This window comes from Odocoileus virginianus, chromosome 1, assembly GCF_023699985.2.
Source record: "Odocoileus virginianus isolate 20LAN1187 ecotype Illinois chromosome 1, Ovbor_1.2, whole genome shotgun sequence".
Taxonomy (NCBI): Eukaryota; Metazoa; Chordata; class Mammalia; order Artiodactyla; family Cervidae; genus Odocoileus; species Odocoileus virginianus.
Window position 1 is genome coordinate 20,339,303 of NC_069674.1, and position 20,150 is coordinate 20,359,452.

At 45.6% G+C, this 20,150-nt stretch overlaps 2 protein-coding genes across 2 annotated transcripts in view; one reads left to right on the forward strand and one right to left on the reverse strand.

The window, feature by feature from the left end:
* EXOC4 (exocyst complex component 4) overlaps positions 1–20,150 on the reverse strand; it is an 814,875-nt gene that overhangs the window by 11,592 nt on the left and 783,133 nt on the right. The window lies entirely within an intron of this gene.
* Positions 2,530–5,759, forward strand: LOC139034426 (uncharacterized). Its single transcript, XM_070465642.1, has 2 exons — positions 2,530–3,296; positions 4,252–5,759. Exon 2 carries the CDS (start codon positions 4,277–4,279, stop codon positions 5,588–5,590), a length of 1,314 nt encoding a protein of 437 aa, XP_070321743.1. The 5' UTR covers positions 2,530–3,296; positions 4,252–4,276; the 3' UTR covers positions 5,591–5,759.

The window sequence follows — 20,150 nt, forward strand, 5'->3', positions numbered from 1 at the left end:
GAGAAAAAACAACTATATAAGCCAAAACTACAAACTGGGCCACCTGAGATTCCAGGACATGTGACTCAGAATGGATGTCAATTAGAAAAATAACTGATGAAATCAGAAGGAGCTAATGGAAATGTGTACAATACCCAGCAGGGTTTAATTAAAGATCCAAATATTCTGACAAACGTGATGGATAGCTTTGGATAGCAGTATGAATTTGGTGGATGTAAAGACCACTGTGGCTGATACCTAGTTGGATGTCAGTGAGCCATTTTATACAGTGCCTCTCAAAAAATGCAACTAACAAAATGAATTTATTCTGAATGGCCACCCCGATAGGACACAGACTGAAAAATAAACAAAGGGTAATGACGAAGGCAAATCAAATTCAGAAGTGAAAGCATCCGCTGAATGCTAAGGACACTTCCTTCTAACCGATCTCACCTAACATTTTAATTAATGTGCAAGAACATATAAAAACAGTGTGGAAAAGGTCAAATGCTACCAAATGGGGAAAGGCTGGGAAGAGCAACGAAGTAATAGAAATAATGTAAAGGAAGCCAGAGAATTTAGAATTGTGGGCGGCAAGTAATGGAATGAGATTTTTTTTTTTAGAAAAACCCAGGTGAATCTGTCTAGAAGAAATTCTGATCCCCTATAGTGGGGCTCCCCAGGTGGCACAGTGGTAAAAAAAAAAACAAAAAACAACCCACCTGCCAATGCAGGAGACACAGGAGATGCTGGGTTTGATCTCTGGATCAGGAAGATCCCCTGGAGGAGGAAATGGCAAGCCACTCCAGTATTTTTGCCTGGAGAATCCCATGGACAGAGGAGCCTGGTGGGCTAAAGTCCATGGGGTCACAAAGAGTTGGACACAACTTAGCTACTAAACAACTACAACATACTCAATAGTTGGGAGAAACTTAGAACAGCACTGGTTAAAAAAAAAAAAAAAAAAATATATATATATATATATATATCCATGAGGGTGTGTTGGGTTAAGGGCATTAAATCAGGGCTTTTTTTTTTTTCTTTTTACTTACTATTAATAAAGTATCAGTTACAGGACAAGAAGGTGATGATAACCCCTGTCTTCGTTTAACTGCATAGCTCTATACTGCTTTATGCTATAAGCCAATTGGAATAAAATAAGAAAAGAGCATCAAATGGGATTAAAGGGGCAGAAGGCCAGAGGAAAATAGAAGATTCCAAAAAATTTAGTCCAATTTTTGCTCAAATGTCAGCTTATCAATAGGTGAGGTTTCCCCTGACTACCTTAACCTAAAGGATGCCTGCCCATCCTCATTAAGCTTTATCCTGTTCCTGAGCTTGTTTTCTTTCTAGCTTTCACCCTCATCAAAAATATGTTTTTTTTTCCAAGATGTATCTTAATATGTGTTATATATTTTAAAAATATGTGTGTGCGCATACACACAATTAGACACAGCATAATACAGTGGTTAACATCATGGACTCAGGAGTCAGGAACCTGGGTTCAAATCTCAATTCTGCCTCGTGTTCTTGGGCAATTTATGACTCTCTGGGCCTTATTTTCTTCATCTGAGAAAGGCAAAAGTAAATGAGGTTGTTACAAGGATCAAATGATGAAGGACCGTGGCTGGAACAGAGTTGTGTAAATATTGATTACATAAATGTCTGTCTCCCATCCTCAAATGCAGGCTGTATGAAAGCAGGGTTGAATTCTGTACCATTTGTTGTTATCCATAGGGGCTGAGTACAGGGCATCTAATGAGTGGTGAATAAAGGAAAAGGAAAGAATGAATGACAGAGCCAACAGTCGGTAAAGTTCATTAAGTGACCAAACACAAGATAAAAGCACAGTCGATGAGTCTTTGACCCCAGACGGTAGGTGGGGGAAGCAGAGACAGGTGGCTTTGTGTAACAGGGTAAATGGTATTCTAATATAATTCTAGGATGGTGATGTGGATGTCTGGGATAAATGGTTGCAAATGAAAAAGGGAGGGCATGGAGGGAAGATGTATGTTTTTGGTTAGTGATGTGCAATCCTCTCAACTTTTCTTTCATTCTTTGGCAGAATTAGACATCAATCTCATATTCACTTAATCTCTTTGACCTCAGCAATTTCTTAGCCTATTCGAACTTCAGTTTCTTCATTTATGCAATGAGGTAGGATAATATAATGTCTCCTGGGCGATTTGAAGATTAAATCAAATGACATGGTAGGACACTCACTATGTAAAATGGTAAGGAAACATACACACACAAAAATAAAAATACACAGCTAATTTTTACTGTACTGGCCATATATATATTCTCTCTTTGGATCCTACTTTATCATAACTGTGTCAGGCATCATACCTTCTACACTGAAATGATTTCTTACTAATCTTTCCCCTTTCAATTCTGGGCTCAAAAGATGGGTTTCTTTTCTAGCCTTTCCCACTCCTTTCTTTCTAAGATTGGTTTTATGCCTTTAATCCCCATCCCTCCCATTGCTTTTAGGATCCTGCTGGGGTTTTGTTTTTAACTCTATCTACTATCTACTACTACTACTGTAGGGAGAACAAACGGAATGTAGAAAGAGTAAACATAACGCCATGATAGGAGGCAGAAGCAGGAAGACCAGGCCCTCACCCTGGCAACTAAGGCGACTATCAGGTCACCAAGACACAACCAGTCAGAGACTATCAGGCCACCCAGATACAGCCAATCAGAACTTGTTACGGAAAGATCCCGCGCGCGCGAATGTCTGACCAATGAAAAGACCCCCGCGAACATGTAACCAATCCGCTTCGCTAAATGACCCCTGCTTATGTTTGAAATTGGATGTTCTATAAATATGGGTAGAAAACCGGGCTCGGGGCTCTCAGCCTGTGCTCCACTGCGTTGGACACAGCGGGGGCCCTAGCTCGAGCTAGCAATAAACTTCCTTCTTGCGTTTTGCATTGTCTCTTGGTAGCTTTCTCTCTTCCCGCTCGGCGATTCGGACATCGGGCATAACATTTGGGGGCTCGTCCGGGATCCCTTGGCGAGGAGAGAAACCTCCCGAGACAGAAGGAAGAATCCGAACGGTACCGGTACCCAGTCAGGTCAGGGAAATCCAGTGTAAAACCGGGGCCTGCTAGGAGAGCAGGGAGGTAACTGGTACAGGGAAATCCAGTGTAAAACCGGGGCCTGCTAGGAGAGCAGGGGGGTAGCTGGTGCAGGGAACGTTCCTGCCGGTGTGAGACCAAGGCCAGCGAAAACGCTGGAAGGCGACCGGCTCTGCGGAGAAAGGGGTCTTTCGTCCCCTGATCCCGCGGCAGTTGACCAGTGGACACTGTTTGGTAAGTTGAGTCTGTTACGGGGGAGCGCACCCCCCAGAGACCTAGCACTTGGTTGTCGGCCGACAATTGTCTGTCCGTGTGTTTGTCTGCGCCGTTCCGTGTTTGTGTGAGTGCCGGCATTGTCTCGCTTCTTGTCTTCTTTTGGTGTGTCATTTGCTATTTCGTTTTGTCTGATCTGATCTCAATTTCCTAATCTCTTTGGGAGCTTCAGTGAACGGGCGAACAATTGTGAGGGCAATTGATGAGTCCTGGCCAGGGCTACACTCTGGTGGACTCTGAAGGCCCAACAAAAGTGAGCCTAAGTAACTAGAGCCCGACCGGGTGAAGCTCCCCCTTAATATCTCAAACTGAGAACGTGGCCTAAAATTCTTGGTGTGGGCACGGGTCAGGCACTTAAGAGCCGCTAGGGCGCCTGCCACTTGAAGACTCCCGTGAAAGGATAAGGGGGTCACGGAACGGGCCAGAAACCCCTAGGGTGCCCGCCCCCAGCAAGAAAACTTCCGTGCAACGACGCAGGCACATAAACAGTTCCAAAAGCATACCATAAGCCCAACCTCTTGGCCGCCACCACTCCTGATAGGATTTTTGGTGGTTGTTCTCATTGACTTCTCTCTCTCCCTTTCTTCCATACCACTTGTTCCTTAACTATGGGTCAGGGAGAATCTACTCCACTCTCTCTCATGACTGATCATTTTCCGGATGTGAGAGCCAGGGCTCATAACTTGTCTCTGTCAGTCAAGAAAAGTAAATTAACAACTTTTTGTTCTGCAGAATGGCCTACCCTCCAGGTCGGATGGACCCCGGAGGGTACGTTTCAGCCCTCCATAATACAGGCGGTGAAAGAAAAGATAATGGCGCCAGACCCCTGGGGCCATCCAGACCAGGTCCCTTATATCGTGGTCTGGCAAGATCTGGTAGAAAACCCACCTAACTGGTTAAAACCTTTCGTCCACAGAACTTCTAATCCACAGGTCCTGGTGATGGAACTCACTTCGGAAGAAACTAAGAAGAAAGAGAGCTCAAAACCGGTCTTTCAGGATGCCTCTTGCCCAAACCTAATAGACTTGGAAACAGAAGCAAGACCCCCCCCTTATGTACCCCCCTTAGAACCCCCGGGTGGAGGGGAAGGATCAGGAAGGGCGGCAAGGGGCGACCACGAGGGAGGACCAGCACTGGGGACCCGGGGAAGGACTAGGGGAGATAGGAGTATGCAAGACCCTGGGGACCCAGAGTTACCGTCATCCACCGTTCAGGCACTCCCCGTCCGGGTGGGACCAGCTAACCCGGGCGGAGAACGGACCTATCAGTACTGGCCCTTCTCCACGAGTGACCTATACAATTGGAAAACACAAAACCCCCCCTTCTCGGAGAAGCCCCAAGGCCTCATTGACCTCTTAGACTCTATTCTGTTTACTCATAACCCCACCTGGGACGATTGCCAACAGTTGTTACAGGTACTCTTCACCACGGAGGAACGGGAGCGAATCCTGGCAGAGGCACGAAAACGAGTCCCCGGTGTCGACGGGAGACCTACTACTCAGCCTCATCTCGTGGACGAGGGGTTTCCCTTGCTGCGACCTAACTGGGATTTTGAGCAGGCGGAAGGTAGGGAGCGTCTCCGAGTGTACCGCCAGACTCTGATGGCTGGCCTGAGGGCTGCAGCAAGGAAGCCAACCAATTTGGCAAAGGTAAATCTGGTGAGGCAAGAGCCCACTGAAAGTCCGGCAGCCTTCTTAGAGAGGCTAATGGAAGCTTTTAGACAATACACACCCATAAACCCCCAGGCTGACGAATCGCGCGCCGCCGTGATACTAGCATTTGTAAACCAGGCAGCTCCAGACATCAGAAAGAAATTGCAGAAAATAGAGGGGCTAGGAGAGCAGACAATACAGGACTTATTGAAAGCAGCTGAGAAAGTGTTCAATAACAGAGAGACTGCAGAGGAAAGGGAAGAACGGATTAGACGGGAGGAGAGAGAACTAGCAGAAAGGATCAGGAAAGAAGATAGGGAGTATAGGACGAGGGAGAACCAGAAGAACCAGAAGGAGCTAGCCAAGATTCTTTTTACGGGGATGAGAACTGGATCAGGAGCGAGGGAGCTTCGGGGCCGACAAGCGGGAAAGAAAGAGAAGCTAGAAAGACAGACCTTAAAGAAAGATCAATGTGCATACTGCAAGGAACTGGGGCACTGGAAAAACGAGTGCTCTAAGAGAGACTCAAGGAAAGGAATGGCCCAGAGGGAGAAAGTCCCCCCCGAAAATCGGGCCTTATACATGGGAGAAGACAGTGACTAGGGGAGTCGAGGCTCGGTACCCCTCCCCGAGTCCTGGGTAACCATAAATGTGGAGGGGAAACCCGTTGGCTTCATGGTAGATACTGGCGCCCAACACTCTGTTTTGAATAAAAGGCTGGGACCAATGTCTAAGAAAACCAGCATAGTACAAGGAGCCACGGGGACGAAAAGATATTGTTGGACCACAGAACGAAAAGTAAATCTGGGGACCCATCAGGTGTCCCATTCGTTTTTGGTGATACCAGAATGCCCAGCCCCTCTACTTGGAAGAGACTTGTTGACTAAAGTTAATGCTCAGATCCATTTTGACCCTGGGGGAATCTCAGTCACAGATGGACTTGGACAGCCGATACATGTCTTATCTCTAGCCTTAAGGGATGAATACAGACTTTTTGTGCCTAAGCCCTCAGAGGTCATAGCACCAGAAGTACAGCCGTGGGTCCATAAATACCCATTGGCCTGGGCAGAAACGGCAGGAATGGGACTGGCCAAGCAGAGACATCCGATCGTCATCGAGCTAAAGTCAGAGGCAGTTCCTGTGAGGGTGAAACAGTACCCTATGAGCCAGGAGGCTCGGCGGGGGATCACTCCCCACATTCGACGGCTCATGGATGCCGGAATTCTCAGGCGGTGCCAATCCCCTTGGAACACCCCCTTACTGCCGGTGAAGAAGCCAGGGGGGACAGATTACAGACCTGTCCAGGACCTGCGAGAAGTCAACAAGCGGGTGAGTGACATCCACCCCACTGTCCCTAACCCATATACCCTCCTGAGCAGTCTGCTGCCTGAGTACACTTGGTACACTGTGCTGGACTTGAAAGATGCCTTTTTCAGCCTACCCCTGGCGGCCCAGAGCCAGGAGATATTTGCCTTTGAGTGGACCGAGGGGGAGGGCCAACCGGTAGTACAGTTAACTTGGACCCGCCTCCCACAGGGGTTCAAGAACTCCCCTACCTTGTTTAATGAGGCTCTGAGTGAGGACCTCTATGAATATCGGACTCGCCACCCAGAGGTCATTCTGCTACAATATGTAGATGACCTTATGTTGGCTGGAACCACGGAGGAGGCATGCAGCTGTGCCACCGGTGACCTCTTACAAACCCTAGGCACCTTGGGGTATCGCGCTAGCGCAAAGAAGGCACAAATAGCCCGGCAAGAGGTCACCTATTTGGGGTATAAGATCAGGCAGGGGCAACGATGGCTAACCCAGGCCATGAAGGAAACAATACTACAGATACCAGAGCCCAAGACCCCCCGCCAGGTGAGGGAGTTTCTGGGGACTGTTGGATATTGTAGACTGTGGATCATGGGGTTTGCAGAGAAGGCTCGGCCTTTATATGAAGGAAGCAGAGAGACTCCAAACTGGACCTGGACTGAGCCCATGAAACAGGCTTTCCAAACACTCAGACGGGCCCTACTAGAAGCCCCAGCTCTTGCCCTGCCTAACCCAGACAAGCCATTCCAACTGTTTATAGATGAGAAGCAAGGAATAGGAAAGGGGGTCTTGACGCAGCAATGGGGACCATGGAAACGGCCAGTAGCATACCTGTCGAAGCGATTAGATCCAGTGGCCGCTGGGTGGCCCCCTTGCCTTCGCATCATTGCAGCCACTGCCCTCCTCGTCCGCGACGCCGACAAGTTGACGTATGGGCAACAACTCTCGGTCTTCACCCCCCACGCCATCGAAGGGGTTTTGAAGCAGCCGCCGGGTAAGTGGATCTCCAACGCCCGCTTGACACATTACCAGGCCCTGCTGCTCGATGCCCCAAGGGTGCGTTTTCAGACCCCCTGCTTCCTGAATCCAGCCACGCTCCTACCTAACCCAGAGAAAGGCCACCCTCTCCATGAGTGTAGTGAGATACTGGCTGAGGCCCTGGCGGCACGAAAAGACTTAACTGATGTGCCACTAAGCAACAGTGAGCTGGTATGGTTCACCGATGGGAGCAGTTATGTCAAAGACGGGCAAAGAAAATCGGGGGCCGCCATAGTTGATGAGTCTGGGCAGACGATATGGGCTGAAACACTCCCCCCAAATACTTCTGCACAGAAAGCCGAATTGCTTGCCCTAATACAAGCTCTAGAGCGAGCGAAAGGGAAAAGAGTCACCATTTTCACGGACAGTCGATACGCCTTCAGCACTGTCCACATCCAGGGCCCCATATATCAAGAAAGGGGATTTCGGACAGCTGAGGGAAAAGAAGTCAAGAATTTGCCTGAGATTCGCAGGCTCCTAGAAGCTGTCCAATTGCCCCGAGCAGTAGCTATAGTGCACGTTCCCGGGCACCAAAAAGGGGAAGACCCAAAGGCACGAGGTAATCGGGCGGCTGATGCGGCCGCTCGGAGGGCAGCCAGCCAAGACTATGTCGCCCCCATATTGACTGTGGAACTTCCCCCTCCCGGTATGGGGGCCTTGCCACCAATTCCCGAGTACTCCCACCCTGATCTCGACTGGATCACTAAGGACACCACCCTCCAGAAGGATAAGAAAGATGGATGGTACCGGGACCAAGACAGCAACCTGATATTGCCTGCCACCCTGGGTCGTCATTTGTGTGAACACCTACACGCAACCACACATTTGGGAGAGAAAAAGACTTTGACACTTCTCCAGACGGCCTGCCTGAGGTTCCCCCGACAAAAGGCAACTGTACGAGAGATAATTCAAGCCTGTAAAGCGTGCCAGTTAATGAAAACAGAGAAGAAGCAGCACTCAGGAGTGAGGTACCGGGGGGAGGGGCCCGGGCAACACTGGGAGATAGACTTTACTGAGGTAAGGCCAGGGAAGTATGGGTATCGCTATCTGTTGGTTCTGGTAGATACCTTCTCGGGGTGGGTGGAAGCTTTCCCCACTAAGGGAGAGACAGCCATAGTGGTTGCTAAAAAGATCTTAGAGGAAATAGTGCCTAGGTACGGGCTGCCAGTGACTATGGGCTCTGATAACGGACCTGCCTTTGTGAGCCAGATTGTACAAGGGCTGGCCCGAGCTCTGGGGACGAAATGGAAGTTACATTGCGAATATAATCCCCAGAGCTCAGGACAAGTTGAGAGAATGAATCGGACCCTAAAAGAAACACTGACAAAATTGGCAATAGAGACTGGCGGGGACTGGGTGACCCTCCTTCCCTTCGCACTCTTCCGGGCGCGTAACACCCCATATAAGCTGAACCTTACCCCCTTTGAAATTTTGTATGGAAGACCCCCTCCTGTGTATCCTATTTTTGAAGGAAAGTGCCTGCCACCCCCTGCTCTGGGACAATTCCGGCAAACAATAATGACATTAAGCAAGGTGCATAACCGTGTTTGGAAGTTGATCCGGGAGGTATACGAGGACCAAAATGAGAAGGCACTCCCCACACATAATATTAGCCCGGGTGATTGGGTTTGGGTAAAACGACACCAATCTAGAGTATTAGAACCTAGATGGAAAGGTCCTTATGTTGTTCTCCTAACCACCCCTACCGCTGTTAAGGTTGACGGGATTGGACCCTGGGTTCACTGCAACCACGTGCGGCAGGCCACGCCAGAGGAACGAAATAAGGCACAGACAGAATGGAAGGCGAATGCTCATCCGTCGGATCCTTTGAAACTGAAGCTCACCCGCCGGGGAGCCTCCTAGTCCTCTTGCTGATGGCAGCCATCGTCAATCCAGGGATGACTTCTCATGGCCACATGGACGATCCCCATCATCCTGTCAATATGACTTGGGTGGTCTGCAATCCAGAGACCGGAAAACTGATCAACTCAAGTTCGATTGTGGCCCCTCGGGGAACATGGTGGCCTATTTTGACTTTCGACTTATGCGTCCTGGTAGCTGACAGCAATGGCTTTGGTCCCCACCAGCTAAGTGACTTCTTTGCCCATGGCACTTTTGGCTTATTCACTCATGGATGGAATAAGGTACCTGTGTACGTTTGCCCAGGGGATGGTAGAGATCGGAGCCAAACTAATAAATGTGGGGGAGTTGACTCTTTTTATTGCGCCGCCTGGGGATGTGAAACCACCGGGACCGTAGACTGGCTCCGAGGGGATTCTAATAGGGACCTTATTAGCGTAAAGTCAGATCCCAACCACCGTAACTGGCAGACAATGCCCAAACCAGGACAGTGTTTCCCATTACAGATTGAGTTCACAGATGAAGGAAAAAGATTTACCAGATGGGATTTTGGCCGTGTCTGGGGCCTCCGTCTTTACAAGAACGGATATGACACTGGAGTCCGGTTTGAGCTTAAATTAAAACTAGGACCACTCTATTTGGCCCCCAAAGTAGCTCTGGGACCAAACCAGGTGATAGCTCCAAAACCTCCGTCCTCGCGCAGGCCCAGCCCAGAGGCCAGAAGGACCTCAGAGCCTGGCCCCTCTAAACCTGGTTTGCAGGGAACACCCACAACTGTTAGTCCGCTCCCCCCAGATCCTCTATGGGCTTTAGTAAATGCAGCCTTTGCAACTTTAAATAATACTGACCCTAATGCAACCCAATCCTGCTGGCTGTGCTATAATCCTCGCCCCCCTTACTATGAGGCCATAGGCCTCAACGTCTCCTATGACTTATCTTCAGGCCAGAACCCACCCCAATGTCGATGGGAGGAACGTAAGGTTGGTCTCACGATGAAGGAGGTATGGGGACAAGGACTTTGCCTAGGCACAGTACCACGGGACAAGACTTCCCTGTGTGCTCAGACCGAAGGTAATCTAAGCCTTCAAGGAAAGGACTGGATTGTGCCCAGGGTCGGGGGATGGTGGATTTGTTCACACACGGGGTTGACCCCATGTTTGAATGTGAAGGTTTTTAACCAGAGTCAAGAATTTTGTGTCCTGGTTGCTATAATGCCAAAGATTTTATACCATTCTGAAGAAGTTATGTACTCACATTGGGACCAAGGAGTACGTAGAAAAAAGAGAGAGCCACTTAGTGTAATCACCATGGCTGCTTTATTCAGCCTCGGGTTGACAGGAGCAGGAACAGGAATAGCTTCACTGTCTCTACAAACCAAGGAGCTGTCCTCTCTCCGAGCAGCCATAGATGAGGACCTGACTCGCATAGAAGAATCAATCAGCCACCTAGAAAAGTCTCTAACCTCCTTGTCTGAAGTAGTATTGCAAAATAGGAGGGGATTAGACTTAGTTTTTCTTCAGCAAGGTGGGGTCTGCGCAGCTCTTGGAGAAGAATGCTGTTTCTATGCGGACCATACAGGTGTGGTGAGGGATTCAATGGCGAAAGTGAGAGAGGGACTAGCGCAACGCAAAAGGGAACGGGAAGCCCAACGGGGATGGTGGGAATGGTTTGGATCCTGGTCACCCTGGCTAACCACTCTGGTCTCAACCCTCCTGGGCCCACTTTTACTGTTAATACTAATACTTACAATTGGGCCTTGTATTTTAAATAGACTGATCACCTTTATCAGGACACAGCTAAATACTATCCAGATTATGGTGCTAAGGCAACAATACCGGCCGATAGGTCGAAATAAAGAAGAGGAAGATTCCTCCCCATAATCAAAAGACAGGGGGGAATGTAGGGAGAACAAACGGAATGTAGAAAGAGTAAACATAACGCCATGATAGGAGGCAGAAGCAGGAAGACCAGGCCCTCACCCTGGCAACTAAGGCGACTATCAGGTCACCAAGACACAACCAGTCAGAGACTATCAGGCCACCCAGATACAGCCAATCAGAACTTGTTACGGAAAGATCCCGCGCGCGCGAATGTCTGACCAATGAAAAGACCCCCGCGAACATGTAACCAATCCGCTTCGCTAAATGACCCCTGCTTATGTTTGAAATTGGATGTTCTATAAATATGGGTAGAAAACCGGGCTCGGGGCTCTCAGCCTGTGCTCCACTGCGTTGGACACAGCGGGGGCCCTAGCTCGAGCTAGCAATAAACTTCCTTCTTGCGTTTTGCATTGTCTCTTGGTAGCTTTCTCTCTTCCCGCTCGGGGATTCGGACATCGGGCATAACACTACTATCTATTATCTACTACTATCTACTATCTATTGCTTTCATGGGTTCTTTAACATCCACTTCAAGCATCCTGTTTCTCATATTTTGAAAAAAACAAACCAAACAACAAACTCCAAGCCCTTCACACAATCCTGTGTCCACTCTGTCTCATCGTCTTTTTTCTCCCTTTTATTGTCAAATTTCTCAAAAAATAAAAAAATCATTTGTATTGACTATCCTTCAAAGGCCTCCATTTTGTTTGAAACTAAAAGGTCACTGATGACATCCCAGTGGACAGACACAGTGGTCTTCCCCGCGGCAGCTTCCATCTTGGAGCCACATCACCAAGCTCTTCTCCCAGCAACCCTTTATCGGCTCCTATCCGTCTGCCCGCTGCAGGCCTTCTGCTCACTGCGGGCACTTGCCCTTTGCTCTTTCTCTGCTTGCAAAAGTCTTATCTGTCCATGAGATGGTCTCTCCTCATGATCTGGTCTTTGAAATAGATCAGAGCTGCATTTTCAGGCATGATGACAACTGGGTTTTAGAAAGACCTCTCAAGGTGGTTCTGCAGGTGGGGGACAGATGGTCTGAGAAGCCAGAGAATCTTCAGGCTGTGGGACTACCCAGCTTCTCCTAGCTTTGCTCCGATCTCCTCTATTAGGCCATATCCATCTTCTAAGTTTCCTCACAACTCTTGTTTCCAAGCTTGTAATGGAACAAAATCAACCTTAAAGAGAGAGAAGGGCACCAATACCTTGACAGAAAAGCCTGGAAAATTTAGGCCCTCACTTCTAGTAGCTTTTGTTCAGGTCACCATTGGAATCAACTATTACAGTACCCACTATGGACTGAGATGATGTGGAGAGGAAAGGGAAGGCTGGCAGTAAGATCAGGAGAAAGCTGGAGGGATACCTTTCACCAGAAGCTACTGGGAAATGAAATATTTCCTGCCATATTGGTAAACAAGGATGTCACAGTCATGGAGGTGGGGTTGGAGGAAGCACAAAAGGCAGGCATCCCACATCTGCTACTCCCAGTGTGAATGAGGAATTAAGAATGTGAATAATCGAGAAGCAGGATTTGGCCCCATAGCTGAGATGCATATGAAAGGAATGAATTCAGTGAGCCCACATGCTTACACTTCCCATACATAGAACAGCACTACTAAATTCCTTAATTTGAGATATCTGGACTTGAAGTCCTAATAATTCCCAGAGAATACACATAACTCTCAACTTTTAGGTTGGGTGTATATATATATATATATATATATATATTTAGTTGACACTACTTTCTACTTTTTATATATATTTAGTTGTAACCACTGGTCTGGTTGAGGGAGCTCAATGTGAGGGAGGGAAGATTTAAGATGCTCGCAATTATGTATAAAGTTATAAATTAGGAGGAAAGTCACTATCTTGTTTAATATCTTGATAACCACATACAATAGGCTTAATAACCTTAGTTTGGCAGGTAAACAGAGGCTCTGAGAGGAAGGTCAAGTTCTTCTTGTGATTGACGCTAGATGCAGACCCTGGCCCTTTGGGTCCTCTACGCAGTTATGGGGAGGTTCTGCGAGCACTGGTACTGGGAGTGGCATGTTACATGGCAAAGGCTGGCACCAGATTCTTAGAATTGGGGTTTGAGTTCCCAGAGGAGGTCTAAGGGAAATGAGACATAACAGGATAAAATTAACCACAGGAAAATTAATTTTTAGAGTTAGCAGAGAATATCAGGCATTGAGGGATGGAATAGCAATTTTTTTAAACTGACTCTTTCCATATAAAAAGACTAACAGTGAGACTGCTCAACGGTGCCTTTCTCCTAAGTCTGTTTAAAGAGAAAAGGGCCTTTGATGGGGAAAATATATATAGCATTTGCATTCTTTTTTTAGGAAGAAAAAGTATCAGATTTGAGAAACCTCTCAGAAAGGGCAACGTTATGAGAGAAAGGTCTTTCAGTATGCTTAATACCTCTATTTAAATGCTAATGCTAACCTATAGCTCTGGACCACACAGAAACTAAAGTTTTCAAAGAGCAGAAAGTGAATTTAAAATGAAAACTTAATTTCTGGAATAATAGATCTTATTTTTCTTATTTCTGCAGTGAGGCTAACACACAGAATTTCATGAGAGGAATACATTTTTGCTCAGAGTAAAAACCAGACGGTGACACAGCAGGTGAGTTTGAAGGCAGAGTAGGGGCTGCCTTCATTGCAAGTAGGCATCACCCCTCAAAAGACTGGCCTTTGGAGGTCAACGTTGGTCACAAATTGTACCTGCCTGGAAGGGAATGCTTTTTTCCCCTTCGCTGTAATGACCCACGCCGAGGGAGTGCTAATGTTTGGAAGGAAAGCTGCCTGGGGTCAGGAGGACACCGTGTGCAGTGAGGGGCTCTGGGAGGACTGGGTGTTGCTTTACTTCCCTTGGAACCAGCCGTAATGAACGCAGTGACTGAGGCCCCTGAGTGCTAGGGAAACGTCTGGTCTGTCCTGAAATCAGAGTTCGTGGAGGCTGGGACACCCACTTGTGCAGGGAATCAAATTCAGAAAAATCAAACCAAAGAAAAGTAGGAAATATCTGTGCTGGGGGTAAGGACTAAGAAGGGGGCACGAGGAAGTTTCTGGGCTGACTCTGATATGCTCTGTTTTTATCTGGGTGATGGTTATCTTTAGCGGAGTGTATTCACTTTGAAAAAAGTAATCAAGCTGTGAGGACTTCCCTGGTGGTCCAGTGGCTAAGACTCCAGGCACCCACCCAATGCAGGGAGCCTGGGTTCCACCTCTGGTCAGGGAACTAGATCCCACACACCCCAACTAAAAGATTCCATGTGCCACAACTAAGACCTAATGCAGCCAAACAAGCAAATGAATAAAAGTAAATATTAAAAAAGTAATCAAGCCATATAGTTAAGATTTGTACAGTTTACAGTATGTATATTATACTTCAATAAAAACATATTACCTTCCTTTTCCCACTTCCTACTCTGAATAAAAAAGAAAGCGAGCAGGCAACAGGCCAGGTGTTGGGGTGGGTACCTGGATTTTTAAATTCAGTCTCATATCCTAACATTAAGACAACGGCTAACTTCATGAACCTTGAAAATATACTAACTAAAAGGAGCTCATCACAAAAGATCACATGCTATTATTTACACGCTATAACCAGCTCAGGCAAATCCACAGGGACAAAGGAGATGAGTGGTTGCCAGGGGTGGGGTGCAGGGATGAGGAGTGACTGCTAGTGGCTACTGGGTTTCTTTTGGGGGGGTAATAAAAAATGCTCTAAAAATAGCTAGTGATGATGGCTATGCAACTCTACGACTACACAAAGAAAAGTGAATTGCACACTTCAAAAGGGTTAATGTTTATGGTATGTAAATTATATCTCAATAAAGCTGTTATAAAAATGCTAATTTTATGAACTAGAACTCCATCTTAACTATACAGAAGATGCATACCCACAGCCAATACTGTTGTGAAGACTGATCCATTAATCAAGACATTTGCTGCAGTTCCATGTTCTTCTGTGACATTTGCAGAAAAGATTCTGTAAGCTGACAGATACAGAAATATTTTCACCAGCTCACATTTTCACTGAGTGCCCTGAATGAACTAAAGCCATTTCTCAGGGTTCTACATTTTTGTAGGTTCTGTGACTTTCCAGCATCTTTGCACCAAATGCCTTTGAACTCCCTCCATCCTTATAGTCTATTCTCAGGAAAAATTTATGACAACTCATAATGAATAACCTCCACTGGGAAAATAGGATAAGACTGAGAACAATTCTAGGTATATGATTACAGAGTAACAGAAATATAATTGAGTAGAAGATCTACTATGATTATACTGATTTTTTATACTGATTTTTTATTAAGAGAAACAATGACCATTTATTACTATTTAACACTTGGTGTGCATGCTTAGTCATGTCTGACTCTGTGACCCCATAGGTGTTAGCTTGCCAGGCTCCTCTATTCATGGAATTTTCCAGGCAAGAATACTGGAGTGGGCTGCCATTTCCTACTTCAGGGGATCTTCTTGACCCAGGGATCGAACCTGCATCTCTCATGTTTCTAACACTGGCAGGTGGATTCTTGACCACTGGCACCACTAACTGCTTGAAGGTTCACCTGATGTCATCCTTACAATTAAGCATCACAAAGGCTAAGTACCTAAGATTGGCAGCCTGGTTAACAATAGCCAGATCCCTAGCTTTCCTCCCCCTGATCATTCCAGAAAAGCTCCGATTTGGGCCATGAGAAAACAATTCCCACCCGGAGTCAAGCCTGGGGAGACAAAAGTGTTATTCATAATCAAGAGACTTATCACGATCATATATGTGACAGCACTGTAAAGGGCTAATGCAAATATACATATGTGGCAACACTATATGAATATTATTTCAAACTGGGTATCAGATAGGGGGAAAATGAGAATCTGAGGTGTAGTCACAGAAGCTGACTGCTCTATGAAATAAAACTCATATTTTATGGAAAGACAGGAAAAATTTTAAACATAGAAATTCTGTACCTTTTGGTTTCCTTTCTCTCCCCTACTGCGCATTATATATCTGTATTATGCATTGACCAGATCGAGGCCATCAGGCAGAAATACCTGCTCAACCACAAAGAGCAACATTCTTTTAGCATCAACAAGACAATCCATTAAAAGATAACATTCCTTCTTGAGCTTGTACAGGGTCACACGACCCACTATGACAACAGTTAAATTTGGGTTATGTAAACTTCAGTAGTACATTACTTGATGCACAGCCCTCTGTTTCAAGAAAACTTACATGACTGTACCTTGACTTCTAATGGGTGGAACAGTTCTTAGAGCTTTCCAAGATGCTCTTTGCCAATTACAATCCTTAAATTTGGCTTAAATAAAAACTTCTGTCTCTTTTTCAGATCTACAGATTCATTTTTCGTCTACAGCACAAAGTGTGACTGCTGTACTCGGTTCAGTCACTCTGTCGTGTCCGACTCTTTGCGACCCCGTGAATCGCAGCACGCCAGGCCTCCCTGTCCATCACCAACTCCCGGAGTCTACCCAAACCCATGTCCATTGAGTCGGTGATCCCATCCAGCCATCTCATCCTCTGTCGTCCCCTTCTCCTCCTGCCCCCCCAATCCTTCCCAGCATCAGGGTCTTTTCCAATGAGTTAACTCTTTGCATCAGGTGGCCAAAGTATCGGAGTTTCAGCTTCAACATCAGTCCTTCCAATGAACACCCAGGACTGATCTCCTTCAGGATGGACTGGTTGGATCTCCTTGCAGTCCAAGGGACTCTCAAGAGTTTTCTCCAACACCATTACCTTATGCTAAATTAAAATGAAAGTTGAGACTTCTCATAATCATCTGCTCTTTCACACAGCTGACCTTCAGATCTTTATTCCTGGCAGCCAGTGATTCTTTACGGTTGAACTGAGACTGTAACTAGAGGAAGGTGTAGTGTGGGATGGGTAAAGATTTTACAGAAAAATATGCTGATCCTTGGTGAGAAAAGTTATTTTAAAAAACAGCAGAAATAACCTGGGCTCCTGAACCCAATTTTCCACAAATACTGCAGAAGAAGGTAGTAGCAAAGTGTGAGAGAGTTTACACCATTTCCTCATACCTGCTACCTTCAGAATTAGCATCTCATAATTTCCAGGGCTTTCAAAAGTCTAATGAATTTCCATAGTGCTTCATATATAGTCTAGTGGAGCTCTGTTGGCAAGCAGGACGGGGCTTATGACAGTTCTCCTGTGGCCCCAGAGAAATGCTTCTCTTGAGACCTGGGATCAGGAAATGGAAAGAAAATGGTAGAGGGGAATTATTTCGAGTCCCCCTAAAATGGAAACAGTGACAGACTTTATTTCCTTGGGCTCCAAAATCACTGCGGATGGTGACTGCAGCCATGAAATTAAAAGACACTTGCTCCTTGGAAGAAAAGCTATGACAAACTTAGTATATTAAAAAGCAGAGACATCATCACTTTGCCAACAAAGGTCCATCTAGTCAAAGATACAGTTTTTCCAGTAGTCATGTATGGATGTGAGAGTTGGACCATAAATAAGGCTGAACACCAAAGAATTGATGCTTTTGAACTGTGGTGTTAGAGAAGTCTCTTGAGAGTCCCTTGGACAAGCAAGGAGATCAAATCAATCAGTCCTAAAGGAAATTAGTCCTGAATATTCATTGGAGGGACTGACGCTGAAGCTGAAGTTCCGATATTGTGGCCACCTGATACGATAAGCCAACTCATTGGAAGAGACCCTGATGCTGGGAAAGATTGAGGGTAGAAGGAGAAGGGGGCGACAAAGGACGAGATGGTTGGATGGCATCATTGACTCAATGGACACGAGTTTGAGCAAACTTTGGGAGATAGTGAAGGACATGGAAGCCTGGTGCACTGCAGTCCATAGGGTGGCAAAGAGTCAGACACGACTTACTGACTGAACAACAACAACAGATCTGTAGTTTCTTCATGTACCTTAGTTCATGTAGCTATTATAGTTCAAAATCAAAGAATGTCACAGTCTAAGGTCATCCTGGGAGACGCCGCACATTCCTTCTAGGCAAAGAAGGAACTGCTGTGCCTGGAGCTGCCTGGACGTCCCCGAGCAGGTAGCTGGGGGTGTCCCTCCCACTCCAGGCTTATACTTCTGTTGAGAATCTGCTTTACTGGCAAACATTTCTAATGTTTTGTAAGAGAAACATTTCAAGCGTGGTGGTGAAACAAACATTGGTTTGTGACCCAAATGTTCCTGCAAATGTTTTCTCAGACTATGGGGTGCAAATGTTTACAAACCATTTGGGCAGGAAAACTGAAGTGATGTGTTTCAGAAATAGTTGCTTGGGGAAAAAAAAATCCCAGTGCTACCAAGTGCTGCTAGGATGTCACTAAGAAGATGCCCGTGTGTTCTTTTATACTCCTCGCGACGGTGCAGACTGAGCTCAGAAGCAGCTACTCCAGTTCTGGCCCTGCCTCTAGTTCTGTCAGTGACAATGATGGTACCACTCCATCCCACTGTACCTCAGTGTCTGCATCTGGAAAAGTAAATGGGATTAAAACTAGAATGAATGACACTTAAAAACCATTCCCACCCATGAGGCAGACTGAAGTAGGCAGGAGGGGCATCATTATTGATATTATTTCCATTTTCCAGGCAAAGAAACTTAGATTAGGCTTAGGTCACACAGCTAATCAACAGCAGAGCTTTCAATCTGTTTCTCCTAAGCCCATGGCCTGGAACTTTTCAATTACACCACATAGACTCTCAACAGTTTTTCTGGCTGGCTGGCTTCCTGGGTGCCTATGTACTGAACAACAATGTGCCCGGTCATATCATAGATGGCCTACATTTGTTATTTGTCCTTTCACTTTCTTTCTTTCTTTTTTTTTTAACCATGCATTGTGCACTCAATCTGCACTGAAAAAAAAAAATGTGCTTTTTGACAAGAGTACTAAGCACCCTGGAAGTACAGTAGATGCAGCTTTATTTCAGGGCATAATCAATGGAAAGTAAGAGTGGCTTCATTGTAATAAAAGGCTTTATTGTGCTTTGTAATGAAGACACAAAGCACTTAGTTGAAATCAGTCGTTTAAATAATCCGCTTTATATTCTACAGTGGAGTCACAGATACAAGGGAATTCAAAGTGATTTCTACAAAATGACTGACTCAAAGAAGCCACACTCAGAACCTCAGCCTTGCCCAGGTGCTCTCTCTTGGGTCAGGGTTTCTTATCTTCTCTCTTTTCCTACTGTGTTCATGGCCGGCATGCTCTGATCTTTCTGTGTTTATCCTGCTTGTGAGGACTGGGAGATTTCCCCATAAAAACCATTACATACTGTATGATCTCAATCAGGATGTAAAAATCCTGTACCACCTACCTCTACACACACATACACACGCACACCAGAATACAAGACATTTAGTTCAGTGGGAGGAGAGCATTTTAAAGTCTTTAAATACAGATTATAACTGTTGTTGAACTGCACAAAGATACAGGGTAATTAAAAAGCTCTTCAAAGAATGGAATAAGTCCATTAAATCCAGTTAAATAATTTTTCAGAAACACTGCAAGAAACACTTCTCGCTGTTTCATTCTCTCACAATGAACTGAAGGAAGAATATCTCATTTTCCAAATGGAACTTTATGGAGTTTTCAATAAGACCCCTCAGCACTTATCTAAATCTTTAATTAGTTCTATAATATACTGATGATATCAAGCCTAATTAAATTTATATAGATAAGGCGCAATGAAATTCTAACCAAGTGAGCTGGAAAGCATATATTAAATAGTAAATTTAATGGTTCAAGCTGATAACTACAATTTTATATCAAAAAATTAAATTCAATTTACTTGTTGTATTCAAATTGATTTCGAGTGTGCAAATTATTGGAAAAATCTCTTGACTATATCAGTAAAATTGCTAATCCAGCCTGTTTAAATATCAGTTATTAATGTCTGCATTTGCAAATAAGCCACACACATTTGCATTTTTACTGCATATAGTAAAAAATTATCTAAACCTTATGTCATTTTATTAAGAATACTAAGTGATTCTTCTTTTGGCTTCATGCATAAATTAAGGAGGCAAAGAAATGACTACTGGGTCTAAAGAAGAT